At 41.1% G+C, this 13202-nt stretch overlaps 1 protein-coding gene across 3 annotated transcripts in view; it reads right to left on the bottom strand.

Annotated features, from left to right (window-relative positions):
* LOC127571195 (coiled-coil domain-containing protein 39-like) overlaps window positions 1-13202 on the bottom strand; it is a 101056-nt gene that overhangs the window by 19637 nt on the left and 68217 nt on the right. For all 3 annotated transcript variants that reach the window (XM_052017340.1, XM_052017338.1, XM_052017339.1), the window contains one exon: window positions 9952-10160. In XM_052017340.1, the coding sequence (XP_051873300.1) occupies window positions 9952-10160 (209 nt within the window). The remainder of the gene's footprint in view (window positions 1-9951; window positions 10161-13202) is intronic.

Genomic DNA, 13202 nt, shown 5'->3' with positions numbered 1-13202 from the left:
TCAGGCTGCGGGTTCCAATGTTGACCATTCTGTGTAAAGGAATCTTTTCCTTCAAGTCCCCTTTAAAACTTACTCCTCTCACTTTAAAGCTATACCCTCTTGTTTCTGATACCCCTACCAGTGGAAAAAGATTTTAATTATCTATGCTAACTATGCCTCTCATAATCTTATATTTCCATCAAATCAACCCTCATCTTCCAACACTCCAGGGAAAACAAACCAAACCTATTCAATCTCTCCCATAACTAAAGTCCTCCAAACTAGTCAACATTCTGGTAAGTCTCCTCTGTATGTTCTCCACTACAACCACATCCTTCCTATAGTGTGGCAACCAGAACAGCACACAATATTCCAACAGCAGTCTAACCAGTGTTTTGTAAAGTTCAAACATAACCTAATTTTTATATTCTGTGCCCGGACTATGCAAGCGTGCCATTTGCCTCCTTCACCAAACTATCTTCCTGTGTTGCCACATTCAGGGAACAATGACTTTGAACCTCAAAGTCCCTCTTCATCAACATTCCATGGCACTTTATAATTTACTGTATATATCCTACTGATAATTAACTTCCCAAAATGCATCACCTCACAGCTATCAGGATAAAATTTCATCTGCCAATGTATCACCCAACTTTCCATCTGAACGGTATCCTGCTGCAGCCTCAACCTTCCTCCCTATCTACACCACCACAAATTTTCATGTTGTCTGCAAACTTACTAATCATACCTCCTTATATTCACATGTAGGTCATTAATATATTTCACAAACAACAAGGGTCCTAGCACCAATCCCTGTGGTACACCGCTGATGACAGACTTCCCATCAGAAAACCATCCCTGTACCACTATTCTCTGACTCCAATCACCAAACTAAATTTGGATCCAATTAACACACAGAAAATGCTGGAGGAACTCAGCAGGTCAGGCAGCATCTAAAGAGGAAAATAAACAGTCGACATTTCAGGTCAAGACCCTTCATCAGAATGGGAAAGGAAGAGAGCAGAAACTAGAATAAAAGGGGAGGGGGAGGAGCACAAGCTGGCAGGTGATATGTGAGTCCAGACAAGAGGAGGAAAGTAGGTGGGTGAGGGAGGGGCGATGAAAGGGAATGATGTGAGAAGCTGGAAGGTGATAGGTGGAAGAGGCAAAGGGCTGAAAAAGGAATCTGATAGGAGAGTACAGTGGACCATGGAATAAAGGGAAGGTGGGGAACCAGAGGGAGGTGATGGGCATGTCGTGATGGCAGGGGAGGGGGAAGAGAAGGGGTGAGGGAGCCACAGGAATGAGGGAAAACAAAGGGGTCGGGGGGGGGGGGGGAAGGGAACACAGGAAAACAAGGGAATGGTTAGCAGAAGTTAGAGAAATAGATGTTGATGCCGTCAGGTTGGAGACTACCAAGACGGAATATGAGGTGTTGCTCCTCCAACCTGCGTCTGACCACAAAGTGGCAGTAGGGGAGGCCATGGATAGACATGTCAGTATGGGAATGGGAAGTGGAATTGAAGTGGCTGGCCACCAGGAGATCCTGGCTGTCGCGGCGGATGGAACAAAGGTGCTCGATGAAGCAGTCACCCAATCTGCGCTGGGTCTCACCGATGTAGAGGAGGCCGCATTGGGAGTACAGGATGCAATAACTGATTTGCAGGTGAAGCGCTACTTCACTTGGAAGGACTATCTCGGGCCCTGAATGGTGGTGAGGGAGGAGGTGTAAAGGCAGATGTAACATTTTGCATGGTTGCAGGGATAAGTGCCAGGAAGGTGATCGGGGGGGAGGGACAAATGGACAAGGGAGTCACGAAGAGAGCGGTCCCTGTGGAAAATGGAGGGGGGGGGGTCAGAAGGGGAAGGCATGTTGGAGATGGCAGAAGTTGCAGAGAATGATGTGTTGGATGCAGAGGCTCATGGGGTGGTAGGTGGGGATAAGGGGAATCCTATCCCTGTTATGTCAGTGGGGAGGATAGGGTGAGGGCAGACATACAGGAAATGGACATGCAGGTGAGGGCTGCATCGTTAGTGATGGAAGGGAAACCCCATTTACTGAGAAAAGAGGACATCTCAGATGTCCTGGAATGGAAAGCCTCATCATGAGAACAGATGCGGCAGAGGCAGAGGAACTGAGAGAAGGGAACAGCATCCTTGCAATTGACAGGGCGGAGTCCAATTAGCCAGTTTACCTTTAATCTCATGTCCCTTAATCTTCTGGACCAGCCTACTATTGCAGGAACTTGTCAAATGCCTTACTGATGTCCATATGGACAACACTTATCATGCTGCCTTCATCAGTCTTCTTAGTTACCTCCTCAAAAAATTCAATCAAATTAGTGAGGTAGAATTTCCCTGCACAAAGCCATGACTATCGCTGATCAGGCCCTACCTTTCCAAGTGTACATAAATCGTATTGCTTTGGATTTTCTCCAAGAATTTTCTTATCACCAGCCTGTAGTTACCTGGCTGCCTTTCTTAAACAAAGGAATAACATTACCTATCCTTAAATCTTCTGGTACCTCGCCAATGGCTAACGAAGATGCAAAAATCTCTGTAGGGGCACAGCTATCTCCGCCCTTGCAACCCACAACAACCTGGGATCAATCTCCTCTAGCCTTATGGAGTTATCAATCCTTATACATCTCATGACATCTAACACTTCCTCCTCCTCGATAATGACCCAATCCAGATTATCGACATACCCCTCCCTTAATTTACCATCTTCCATATCCTTTTCCTTGGTGAATACAGGTGAGAAGTACTCATTTAGGACCTCGCCTACGTTGCCTGGCTCCACATTTTGGTTTTCAGGTTGTTAATACTATTTAGTATGTTCTCATGCATTTACCTTTAATTCACTCCTTTTTTCCAGGTGTCCTTTAATTTTTTTTTAAGAAAACAGGATTGTTTAATCAATCCTATTTTTTATTTTTAAAAAACTCTTTAAGCAGTTTTAATAAAGTAAGGTCTCAAGTTTTCATTGACTGGAAATACTTTGAAAAATCAAGGATGCCAAGATTGCTTTTTGGCATACTTGATAAAAGATATATGATGTATCTTCAGGTCTGAAGCACTACAAGGGTTAGTCTTTGCCTGCGGTTTTAACAACCATGGAGACTTCTCCCTGTCAACTGTGTGTTCTGGACTGAGTAAAATAACAAATATCATTCCAGGATCAAATGGCATAAAGCTATGCTCCTTGGTTGTGATATCTACAAGGGACTTTCTTGGTCTCAGATGGGGCATTCAATGATCATAATTACTTTTCAAAAAGATTATTTAATGAATTTCAACAGTTTGGGAATCTAGTAAGTTATTCTTTTAATTAGGTTGAATGTTGTGTACAGTTCTTGGCATTATACTGCAGGAGGTAATCTTGGTGTAAAGTAACTATATTATGAGATACAAAAATGATTCTGGTAAAATGCAACTTCGAGATAAAGTGGACAGAGTAAACTTGAAGAGCGTGCAGTTTCAAGCTCTGATCAAACAAGACAAATACAATGCTAAGACATAACTTCTTTATACAAAAGGTGCTGTATATGAATAGTGTACTTGGAGAGTAATGGAAGTGAAGAACTTTATAAATTCAATTAGTATGAATACTATTTTTCATAATCATGATTATTAAAATGAATAAAAGATTAAATATTAAGCTAATGTCTGATTTTTTTCTAGACAAGCCCAATGAATATAAATAGTCTTTACCAGTCCTATATTGTGAGTTAACATTATATTACAAGGACATTAGGGCATCCTTTGCATGCGTCTTGAGTAACCATAGCCTCCTGAAGATTGATCTGCCAAAGAATTGTGCTTTCCAATAGAAGCCACCAATCAATCAGATGTGGATATTTTGGCCACTAGCATTAACTTTAGTAGAAATGTCATAGTCTTACAGTGTAGAACTTTAGTAGAAGTGTCATGTCATAGAGAATGAGACTCTCGGATGGTTTGTTGCCTCCCAGGTGCCAGGGTCAGAGACGTCTTGGATCGAGTTCTCAGCATTCTTAAGGGGGAGGGTGAACGGACAGAAGTCATGATATACATTGGTACCAACCACTTAGATAGGAAAAGGGATGAGGTCCTGAAGAGTGAATATAGGGAGTTAGGAAAGAAGCTAAAAAGAAAGACATCAAGGGCAGTAATCTCTGGATTGTTGCCTGTGCCACACAATAGTGAGGGTAAGAATAGAAAGATATGGCAGACAAATGTGTGGCTGAAGAGTTGGTGCAGGGGGCTGGGTTTCAGATTTGTGGATCGTTGGGATCTCTTCTGGAGAAGGTATGACCTGTACAAAAGGGGTGGGTTACACCTGAACTTGAGGTGGACTAATGCCCTTGCAGGCAGGTTTGCTAGAGCTGTTGGGAAGGTTTTAAACTTGGTTGGCAGGGGATGGGAACCAGAGTGTTAGGTCAGATGATGGAGCAGTTGATGTAAAGGTAGATGCAATGTGTAGACAGACTGTGAGGAAGGATAGGGCATAAATGTAGTCAGTTGGACGGGTTGAAATGTGTTTACTTTAATGCAAGAAGTATTAAGAATAAGTGTGATGAGTTTAGAGCATGGATCAGTACATGGAGTCACGCTGTTGTGGCCCTAACAGAGACTTGGCTGTCACAAGGGCAGGATTGGCTGCTTGATGTTCTGGAGTTTAGATGTCTCAAAAGGGACAGGGAGGGAGGTAAAAGAAGTGGGGGAGTGGCATTGCTGATCAGGGACAGTATCACAGCTGCAGAAAGGAAGAACATTGTTGAGGGATCATCCACTGAGTCAGTGTGGGTGGAAGTCAGAAAAAGGGAGCAATCACTCTATTGGGAGTATTCTTTAGGTTCCCCATTAGCCACTGGGACACTAAGGAGCAGATGAGTTGGCAGATTTTGAAAAGGTACAAAAATAATAGGATTGTTGTCATGGGTGACTTCAACTTCCCTAATATTGACTGGCACCTCCTTAGTGCAAAAGGTTTAGATGGGGCAGAATTTGTTAGGTGTGTCCAGGAAGGATTTCTGACACAGTATGTGGACAGGCTGACTAGAGGAGATGCCATACTGGACCTAGTACTAGGCAATGAAGCTGGTCAGGTGACAGACCTCTTAGTGAGCAAGCATTTCAGAGATAGTGACCACAACTCCCTGACCTTTAGGTTAGCCATGGACAAAGATAGGAACAGACTATATGGGAAAGTTTTTAATTAAGGGAGGGCTAATTATGATGATGTTTGGCAGGAACTTGGGAGTGGAAATTGGGAACAGATGTTCTCAGGGAAATGCACAGAAGAAATGTAGAGGTTGTGTAGGGATCACTTGCATGGGATCCTGGATAGGTTTGTCCCACTGAAATAGGGAAAGGATGGTAGGGTGAAGGAACCATGGTTGACAAGAGAGGTAGAAAAAGAAAGTCAAGAGGAAGCAATGGATGTGGTGTATATGGATTTTACTAAGGCATTTGACAAGGTTCCCCATGATCATCCAGAAAGTCATGAGGCATGGGATCCATGGAAACTTGGTTGCGTGGACTCAGAATTCACTTGCCCACAGAAGGCAGAGATGGTATGAGGTGAAGCATATTCTGCCTGGAGGTTGGTGACCAGCGGTGTTCCGCAGGGATCTGTTCTGGGAACCCTGTTCTTTGTGATTTTTATAAATGACTTGGATGAGAAAGTGGAAGGGTGGGTTAGTAAGTTTGCAGATGACACGAAGGTTGGAGGTTTGTGGATAATATATAAGGTTGTTGTAGGTTACAACGGGATATGGATAGGATACGGATTTGGGCAGAGAAGTGGCAGATGGAGTTCAATCCAGAAAAGTGTGAAGTGATACACTTCAGAAGATCGAACTTGAAGGAGGAGTACAAGGTTAATGGCAGGATTCTTAGCAGTGGGAAGGAACAGAGGAATCTTGGGGTCCATGTCTATGGATCCCTCAAGGTTGCCACGCAGTTCGATAGGGTTGTTAAGAAGGCGTACAGTGTACTGGCCTTCATTAGTTGGGGGACTGAGTTCAAGAGCCATGAGGTAATGTTGCAGCTCTATAAAACTCTGGTTAGACCACACTTGGAGTATTGTGTTCAATTCTGGTCATCTCATTATAAGAAGGATGTGGAAGCTTTAGAGAAGGTGCAAATGAGATTTACCAGGATGCTGTCTGGATTAGAGAACATGTTTTATGAGGAAAGGTTGAGTGAGCCAGGGCTTTTCTCTTTGGAGCGATGGAAGATGAGAGGCGACGATAGAGCTGTATAAGATTATGAGGGGCTTAGACAGAGTGGACAGCCAGCAGCTTTTTCCCAGGGCGGCAATGGCCAATACCAGAGGACATCTATTAAGGTGAGTGGAGAAAAGTTTTGGGGAGATGTCAGAGGTAGGGTTTTTTTTTTACATAGAGTGGTGGGTACCTGGATGCACTGCTGGGGGTGGTGGTAGAGGCGGATACAATAGGGACATTTAAAAGAATGTTTAAAATTTAAGAAATTTAAAAGAAAGGCACATGGATGTAAGATAAATGGAGGGTTATGGGCTGTGCAGGAGGGGAGGGTTATATTGATCCCGGAGTAGGTTGATATAGGTTGGCACAACATCATGGACTGAAGGGCCCATACTGTGCTGTATAGTATGTTCTAACAGCTTGGAAATGGACCCTTTGAGATGCCCATATATGCTCATTCCATTTTCCTGTATTTTTTCCTTTCCTATCCACGTATCTGTCCAAACGTTTTTTAAATACTGTGATGGTACCTGCCTCTACCACCTCCTCTGGCAGCTGGTTCCATATACCCATCACCCTCTGTGTGAAAATCTTGCTCCTTAAGTCTCCTTTAAATATTTCCCCTATCACCTTACATCTATGTCCTCTAGTTTTAGACTCTCCATACCCTTGGAAAAAGACTGTGACCATCTACCCTATCTATGCCCCTCATGATTTTATAAATCTCTATAAGATCAAACCCCAGTCTTCTGTACTCCAGTGAGAATCCCAACCTATCCAATCTTTCCTTGTAACTCAAGTCCTCCATACCAGGCAACAACCTGGTGAATCCCTTCAGCACATTTTGACACACTACCACATCTTTTCTGTAGTGTGGTGACCAAAACTGCACATAATATTCCAAGTGTGGCTGAACCACACAGTGATCTTTCATGCACAAATAAAAGAGGGAGATATATTTTACTGTGTAGTGAAGATATTGGAAAACATTAGAAAATGTGCACAGCACTTGCAATGTACAATTATCTAACTGGTGTCATTTGAATAATAACAGACCCCATCAAACTGAACTCAAAAATAACATTTTGGTGTCCCACCACATCCTCACAGCCATCTCTCTCAGTTTCCACAAACTGATATCTCTTCATCCATGCCAGGCACATCAGCTAATCATGTTGCAGGACTCTGATTAGTGCACTGTTCTCTCTGTTGCATGATTACTAAGCATAGCAACAGCAGAGGACTGGGTGGAATAAAGTGCACCTCCAGCAACTCACCGTCCTGTTTGCTGTAAATTAAGCAGCTGTTAACAAATCAACAGAAAAACATAAAATATTATCTCCAGAAAATATTTATACCTCAATATATCATTAAAAAACAAACTAGGGCCACAAGGTAGTAATTGTGATTACTAATGAAAATAATCACAATTTTAAACGTCAACAATAATAGATACAATATTGAAATTGAGTTTAGTTCAGTTTTATTTGTGTTTTGTTCATTTTTACTTAAAACCATTTTTATTAAAAAAAAGGTTGTTAAAAATTTAATGATTTCAATGAGCTGGATCACATTTGTTCTGGCTTGTGCCTGTGCAAGCTCCATAGCAGTAGTGACTTCCTGCAGCTATGAGACCCTTAAGGTCCTGCCAGTATTACTGCTTCCATTGTGCTGTCAGAAGATCTTTCACTGTTTCTGACAGTGTTTGATGATCATTAAGATTTGGAAACAGTTGAAAAAATAATTAAAATTTTTAAAAACATTATTTATAACCACTCTAAACTACTTAACTAAAAACAAAATTATACATTAAAATGAAGAAAAATAAACAACCCCACCCTCCCCCCTTCCATTCAAATACATGGGGTTGTCCAAAATGTGACAGTTGTGGCCCTTGTAAAGCTGAGGGGCCAGCTACAAAATGAATCCAGCCCCTCAGATGGGCTTGACAATGGCTGAGTGGGAGTTCAAATATACACATATCTGCCAACTTCTGCACTTTAATGAGCAGGAATGGAAGTCCAGAAAGTACTGTCTCCCCAGCCCATTAATTTGTATTAATGCGTTTTATAGCTAATGACAACATGATTGTTTAACAGAAAATTATGTATATCTGCAAAGCATATATCTGCAAAGGACATTGTAGCTGAGTGTACAGGACACTGTTGGGAAAGAAGCTTTCACCAAGGTACCCAAACAAGCTAAGTGTGTGGAGAAAAAACAAGCTGCTGGCGGAACTCAGTGGGTTGAACAGCATCTGTGGAGGGAAAGGAATCGATGTTTCAGGTCAAGACAAAACATCGACAATTCCTTTCCCTTCACAGATGCTGCTCGACCCACTGAGTTCCTCCAACAGTTTGTTTCTTGTTTCCAAATCTGTAGTCTCTTGTGTCTCCAAGCTAAGTGTGTGGATATCACATAAGTCAGAGGTGAGCATGGGCAGCTCAGTGCTGAACTGAAAAGTGGACTTCTTTTTTGTTGATCTGCAATGGCAAAAATGAAAATTAACATGTTAATTGTGCATGTTAACTGTCATTAATCAATAGACCATCAATTTTTCGTCTTCCACATGATTCTAGTTGTGATCCTACATTGTGCTCTCCCAGTGGTAAACACCTGGCTGGGGGGGAAATTGCTGACATTCTGTGAAATATTTACACAAAGCCTTACAAGATGACCTCAAACGGTTCTGGGCCTAATGGAAATGACTGTCCTGCCATGAGTGGTAGTAGTTACCTTACAGGCAATAGCAAGGGCTGGGTGGGAGAATAAATGCTGTCACCCTTAAAGAGCACAGCAGTCATGTGTTCCCAAGAACTCTGCTCCACACCTAGGTTAGTGTATTAACAATAATGCAAACCTCCATTAGCAGTCCATGTAATCAACTCATGGCAGATTGCTGGACTAATGTGACTTGCTCAAAGCCCCTTTTGGCAGGAATGCTCAAAATCATGTAATAGTTATAAAAAGAGAAAATGCTGGAAACACTAAGCAGGTCTGGCAGCATCTGTAAGAAGAGAAACAGTTAATGTTTCAAGTTGAAACCCCTTGACCAGTTATTTTCACAGATGCTGCATGACCTGCTGAGTGTTTCCAGCACTTGCTGTTTTCATTTCAGAGTTTCAGCATCTGAAGTTCTTTTAATTTTCATGTTGATGGTAGTCAACTTACTCTGGAACACTAAAACAAACGTGAAAACAGCTGATAATCACTTTACTAAATGATGGTGGGAGCAGGGATTGGAGCTGTTGGTGGGAATGTCCTGCTCTGGATAGTAAACTTCCCATCTGTGGCTCATCTATGGTGCCAGTTGGACCATTGTGCCCAATTTGCAGGACTGGCATCAAATTAAACTTCCACAAGGATTGATGTAATCAGTTTCTTATTCTGCATATTTCCAACATTAGCATGTGGCACATGCACTACGGTGCAACTCAATTAGTAAGTCATACGATTGTATCAGTTAGAAGAAGGAGTAGACCATTCAGCCCCTCAAGCCTGCTCTGCCATTTCATAATGTCGTGGCTGATCTGACTGTAAGCTTGACTCTGTATTGAAGGGTCTGGACCCGAACTGTCGATTGTTTATTTCCCTCCAGATGCTGCCTGACCTGCTGAGCTCCTCCAGCATTTTGTATGTGTTGTTCCTGTTTACCCCTTGCTTATCAACCTTTACCTCTGCCTAAGTCATACTAAGAATTTGCACTTGTGATTCACAAAGAAAATTGCAGGCATATCAGTCAGTTCAAGAATTGACATACCTAATACCTTGGTGTTCCTGCTCAATGTGCTTGATTTGCATTTGCAATATATCCATGTGAATTTTGATTTCTTCAGTTCTTTCTTTCATTGCTGTCTCAAGCTGCAACTTTCGTTTCTCCAGAGACAACACGTCATCAGCTTTACTATGGAGCATGTCCCGTAGGCGCTTAACTTCTAACTTTAGAAGGTTATCTTCAATCATTAAATCCTAAAGGATGAGTAGACATGTCAGCACTAATGTAAACACCATTCCATTGTTAATCCTTCACAAGTGTATAATTAGTTCTAAATAAGTGTATTTGTTTTCTCTCAGTATGAGAAACAAATACTTGTACAGTTATTTGTTTTTGACCATTAACAAAAAAACAATAACTTACACAAGCTGCCACCAATGCATAAGGATTTAGGAGGGGATGAAGAGTTGGGTAAATGAAGAAGGATCTATGAGGATAGTTTTAGTTAAACTTCCATTAAATGGATATTTGTGCACAGATGCTTAGAAAGCCATAATGGTGTGTATGGGGAAAACTTTTATTTGCCTGTCTTGAGCTTCAACTATTCCAGCATTCATCCATTTGGGGAAGAGAACTCCAGATTTCTATTACCATTTGTATGAACTCGTGCTTCCTAATTTGCACCTTTAATGGCCTGGGCCTGACTTAAAGATTAGATGTTCTCTTTCTTGATTTCCCCCACCACCAGCAGTTTTTTTGATCTACAATATTCAATATTTCTAAACATTTAAACACATCACCCTTCAATTTTCTATACTCAAAAGGATACAACTCAATTTTATGCACCATGTCTTCTTCATAATTTAACCATTTCAAAAATGAGTGCAATTCTGGTGAATTTGTATTGCACTGCTTCAAGGCCAAAACATTCTTCCCGAGGTATGGTGCTCAAACCTATACACCATGCTATGAACAATGGTTTTATGCAATAGAGGCACAATGTCCTTCCCTTTTTAATCTGATCCTCTCGATAGAAAGAACAACATTCTAATCATTTTTTTAATCTATCTACTAACTTAGTTACTGGCTTCAATTTTACCATAGATTGAGAAATGCAAAATAGTTGTAGCCAGGAAAATGTATTTCTAGATTGCATTTGGGGCAATCTTCTGAAATAATTGGGTAGAAATTTATTCTTCATCATATGTGCTGCTGAAACTGATTATGAGAAACTTGACATCCTTTTCAAATCATGGAACCACAATGGTGCCATATACATATTCTCTTCAGCATTAACTTTATTTTTTAGAGCTGCTCTAGTCCTGTTGTTTATCATTTTATTCGTATTTCAACAAAAAATATTTCTTCTTCATTTCAAGCAGCAAGGACAGCAAACTTCAACTTTCAGGTTGACAATAATTGCCCAATTCCTTTTCCTCCCCACTTGCTTCTGAGTAACCTTTCCTTCCAATATTTCACTATTCCTTTCTGATCTTCCCTTCTTGGACCATAAATGATCTACCCGCAAGAAAGATTCACCTTCACCTCCCTATATCCCATCTTCCAAGTTCAACAATATGCCAGTATCTTCTACCACCAGCATTGCCTTTTTTGTTTTGGCTTGGAAGTTTCCCCTCTCATATCTTACCACTTCTATCTTTAGCCTCCTCAATCCAATTGGATTCCTCCCCCTGATTTCTTATCCTCTCTTTCCTTTGGATGATCAGATTCCATTATCTGCAGCCCTTTGTTACCTCCACCTATTACATCCCTGCCTATGTCACTATTTCCACTTTTCCCTCCTCCAGCTGCCTTTCACCCCTCCTCACCTGGATCCACCTATTGCTTGCCAGCTCTTGCTCCATCCTTCCCCCTCACCTCTTTATACTGGCCAACTCCCCTCTATCTTTCACTCCAGGTGAAGGGTCTTGACCCAAAACGTTGACTGTCTGTTTCCCTCCACAGATGCTGCCTGACCCATTGAGTTCCTCCAGCAGTTTGTTTGCTAACAGAGTTTATTGTCTACTTCACAGTAAGGAAGGGACTAAAGTGAAGTTAAAAAGAGCAGAATCTATTATGACCATTAGTATGTGTACTGTTTTCTGACTAGAAATAAAGGTGATTGGTTTCTGGTCCAAGTGTTAATCTGCAGTATTCTGGAAGGCATGTAATTCACATAACAAGGGAGTTGACTGGAGCCCCATTTTACCCACATGTTAATTTGTACCTGGATATTAAGCTGATTGTGAGTGATGTAGGTTTGTTTAAAAAGGCATACTGAAGATGCCATGTCAAAAGAATATTTGAGATATAATAGCACATATGAAGTAATTCCAATGTTAGTTGTTGTTATAGCTGATAACTTGTTTTATAATTCATTACATTTTTCACTATTAGAATAACATTTATTGTGTATAATTTTTACAACTGCAACTTCCTTTCATCCACCGATGTGGTCATTTTAAAATTTCCATAAATTATTCTGGATTTCTGTCCAAGAGCAAGGCCTCAGGCCTCACATTGCTAATTTGTTTTTACTTTGCATGATGGTAGCTGTACTCTCCCATAAAACATGTGTCACTCCTCCATTGTAGCCCTGTGCAGATTTCTCCTCAAATTGCTGTGCATATCAGTATATGATGTCAAAACAATCTTTTCCTCTTGGCATTTAGGCACTTTCTCCAATAGATGCACAGCATTACCATAATTTTTGACAGTTTTAATGGTTAAGTGACTCTTTAGTCGCTTGACAGGAATGAAAGAACCATTATTACTGGTGCATTGTGTTGGGCTCCAAATTAGGCTGCATTTATGAAAGCTACATATTTCCACAAATTAACTGAAATTTCAATCACTTTGGCTAAATATATGTTTCTCTAATGTCAGCAAAACATGTCAGGTTTGGGTTTCTTTTTACTTTATTCCCAATGCCTTTAAATTTGGCTCAAATTGGTCCTAGGCAACTATAAATCATCTCTGATAGGGTGAAGTCAGGGAAGCCTAGGGAATATGTTGTAAAGTTTTTTTTTGTTGGACGAATCAAAGTGAGAGGAAATTAATAAAATCTATGAGATTAGGGCAGTTAGAAAATAATACAAAGTTGCAAAATGCAGAGCCTAGCACATGTCCAACAGGTCATGCTCTGCTAAGAGAGAGCAAAAAACTGAGACAGAATGTCTCATGTCTGCTGTAAATCACATGAATGATTTACAGCAGACATGGCTAGTCCTGAAACTGACAAAAAGCAAACTACCTGAAACTGTACATGAGATGGTGTTTCTCAACCTTACACCGGG

Source organism: Pristis pectinata, chromosome 6 (genome assembly GCF_009764475.1).
Source record: "Pristis pectinata isolate sPriPec2 chromosome 6, sPriPec2.1.pri, whole genome shotgun sequence".
Classification (NCBI taxonomy): domain Eukaryota; kingdom Metazoa; phylum Chordata; class Chondrichthyes; order Rhinopristiformes; family Pristidae; genus Pristis; species Pristis pectinata.
The sequence above is the reverse complement of the archived record's forward strand: the minus strand, read 5'-3'. Positions and strand labels throughout refer to the sequence as shown.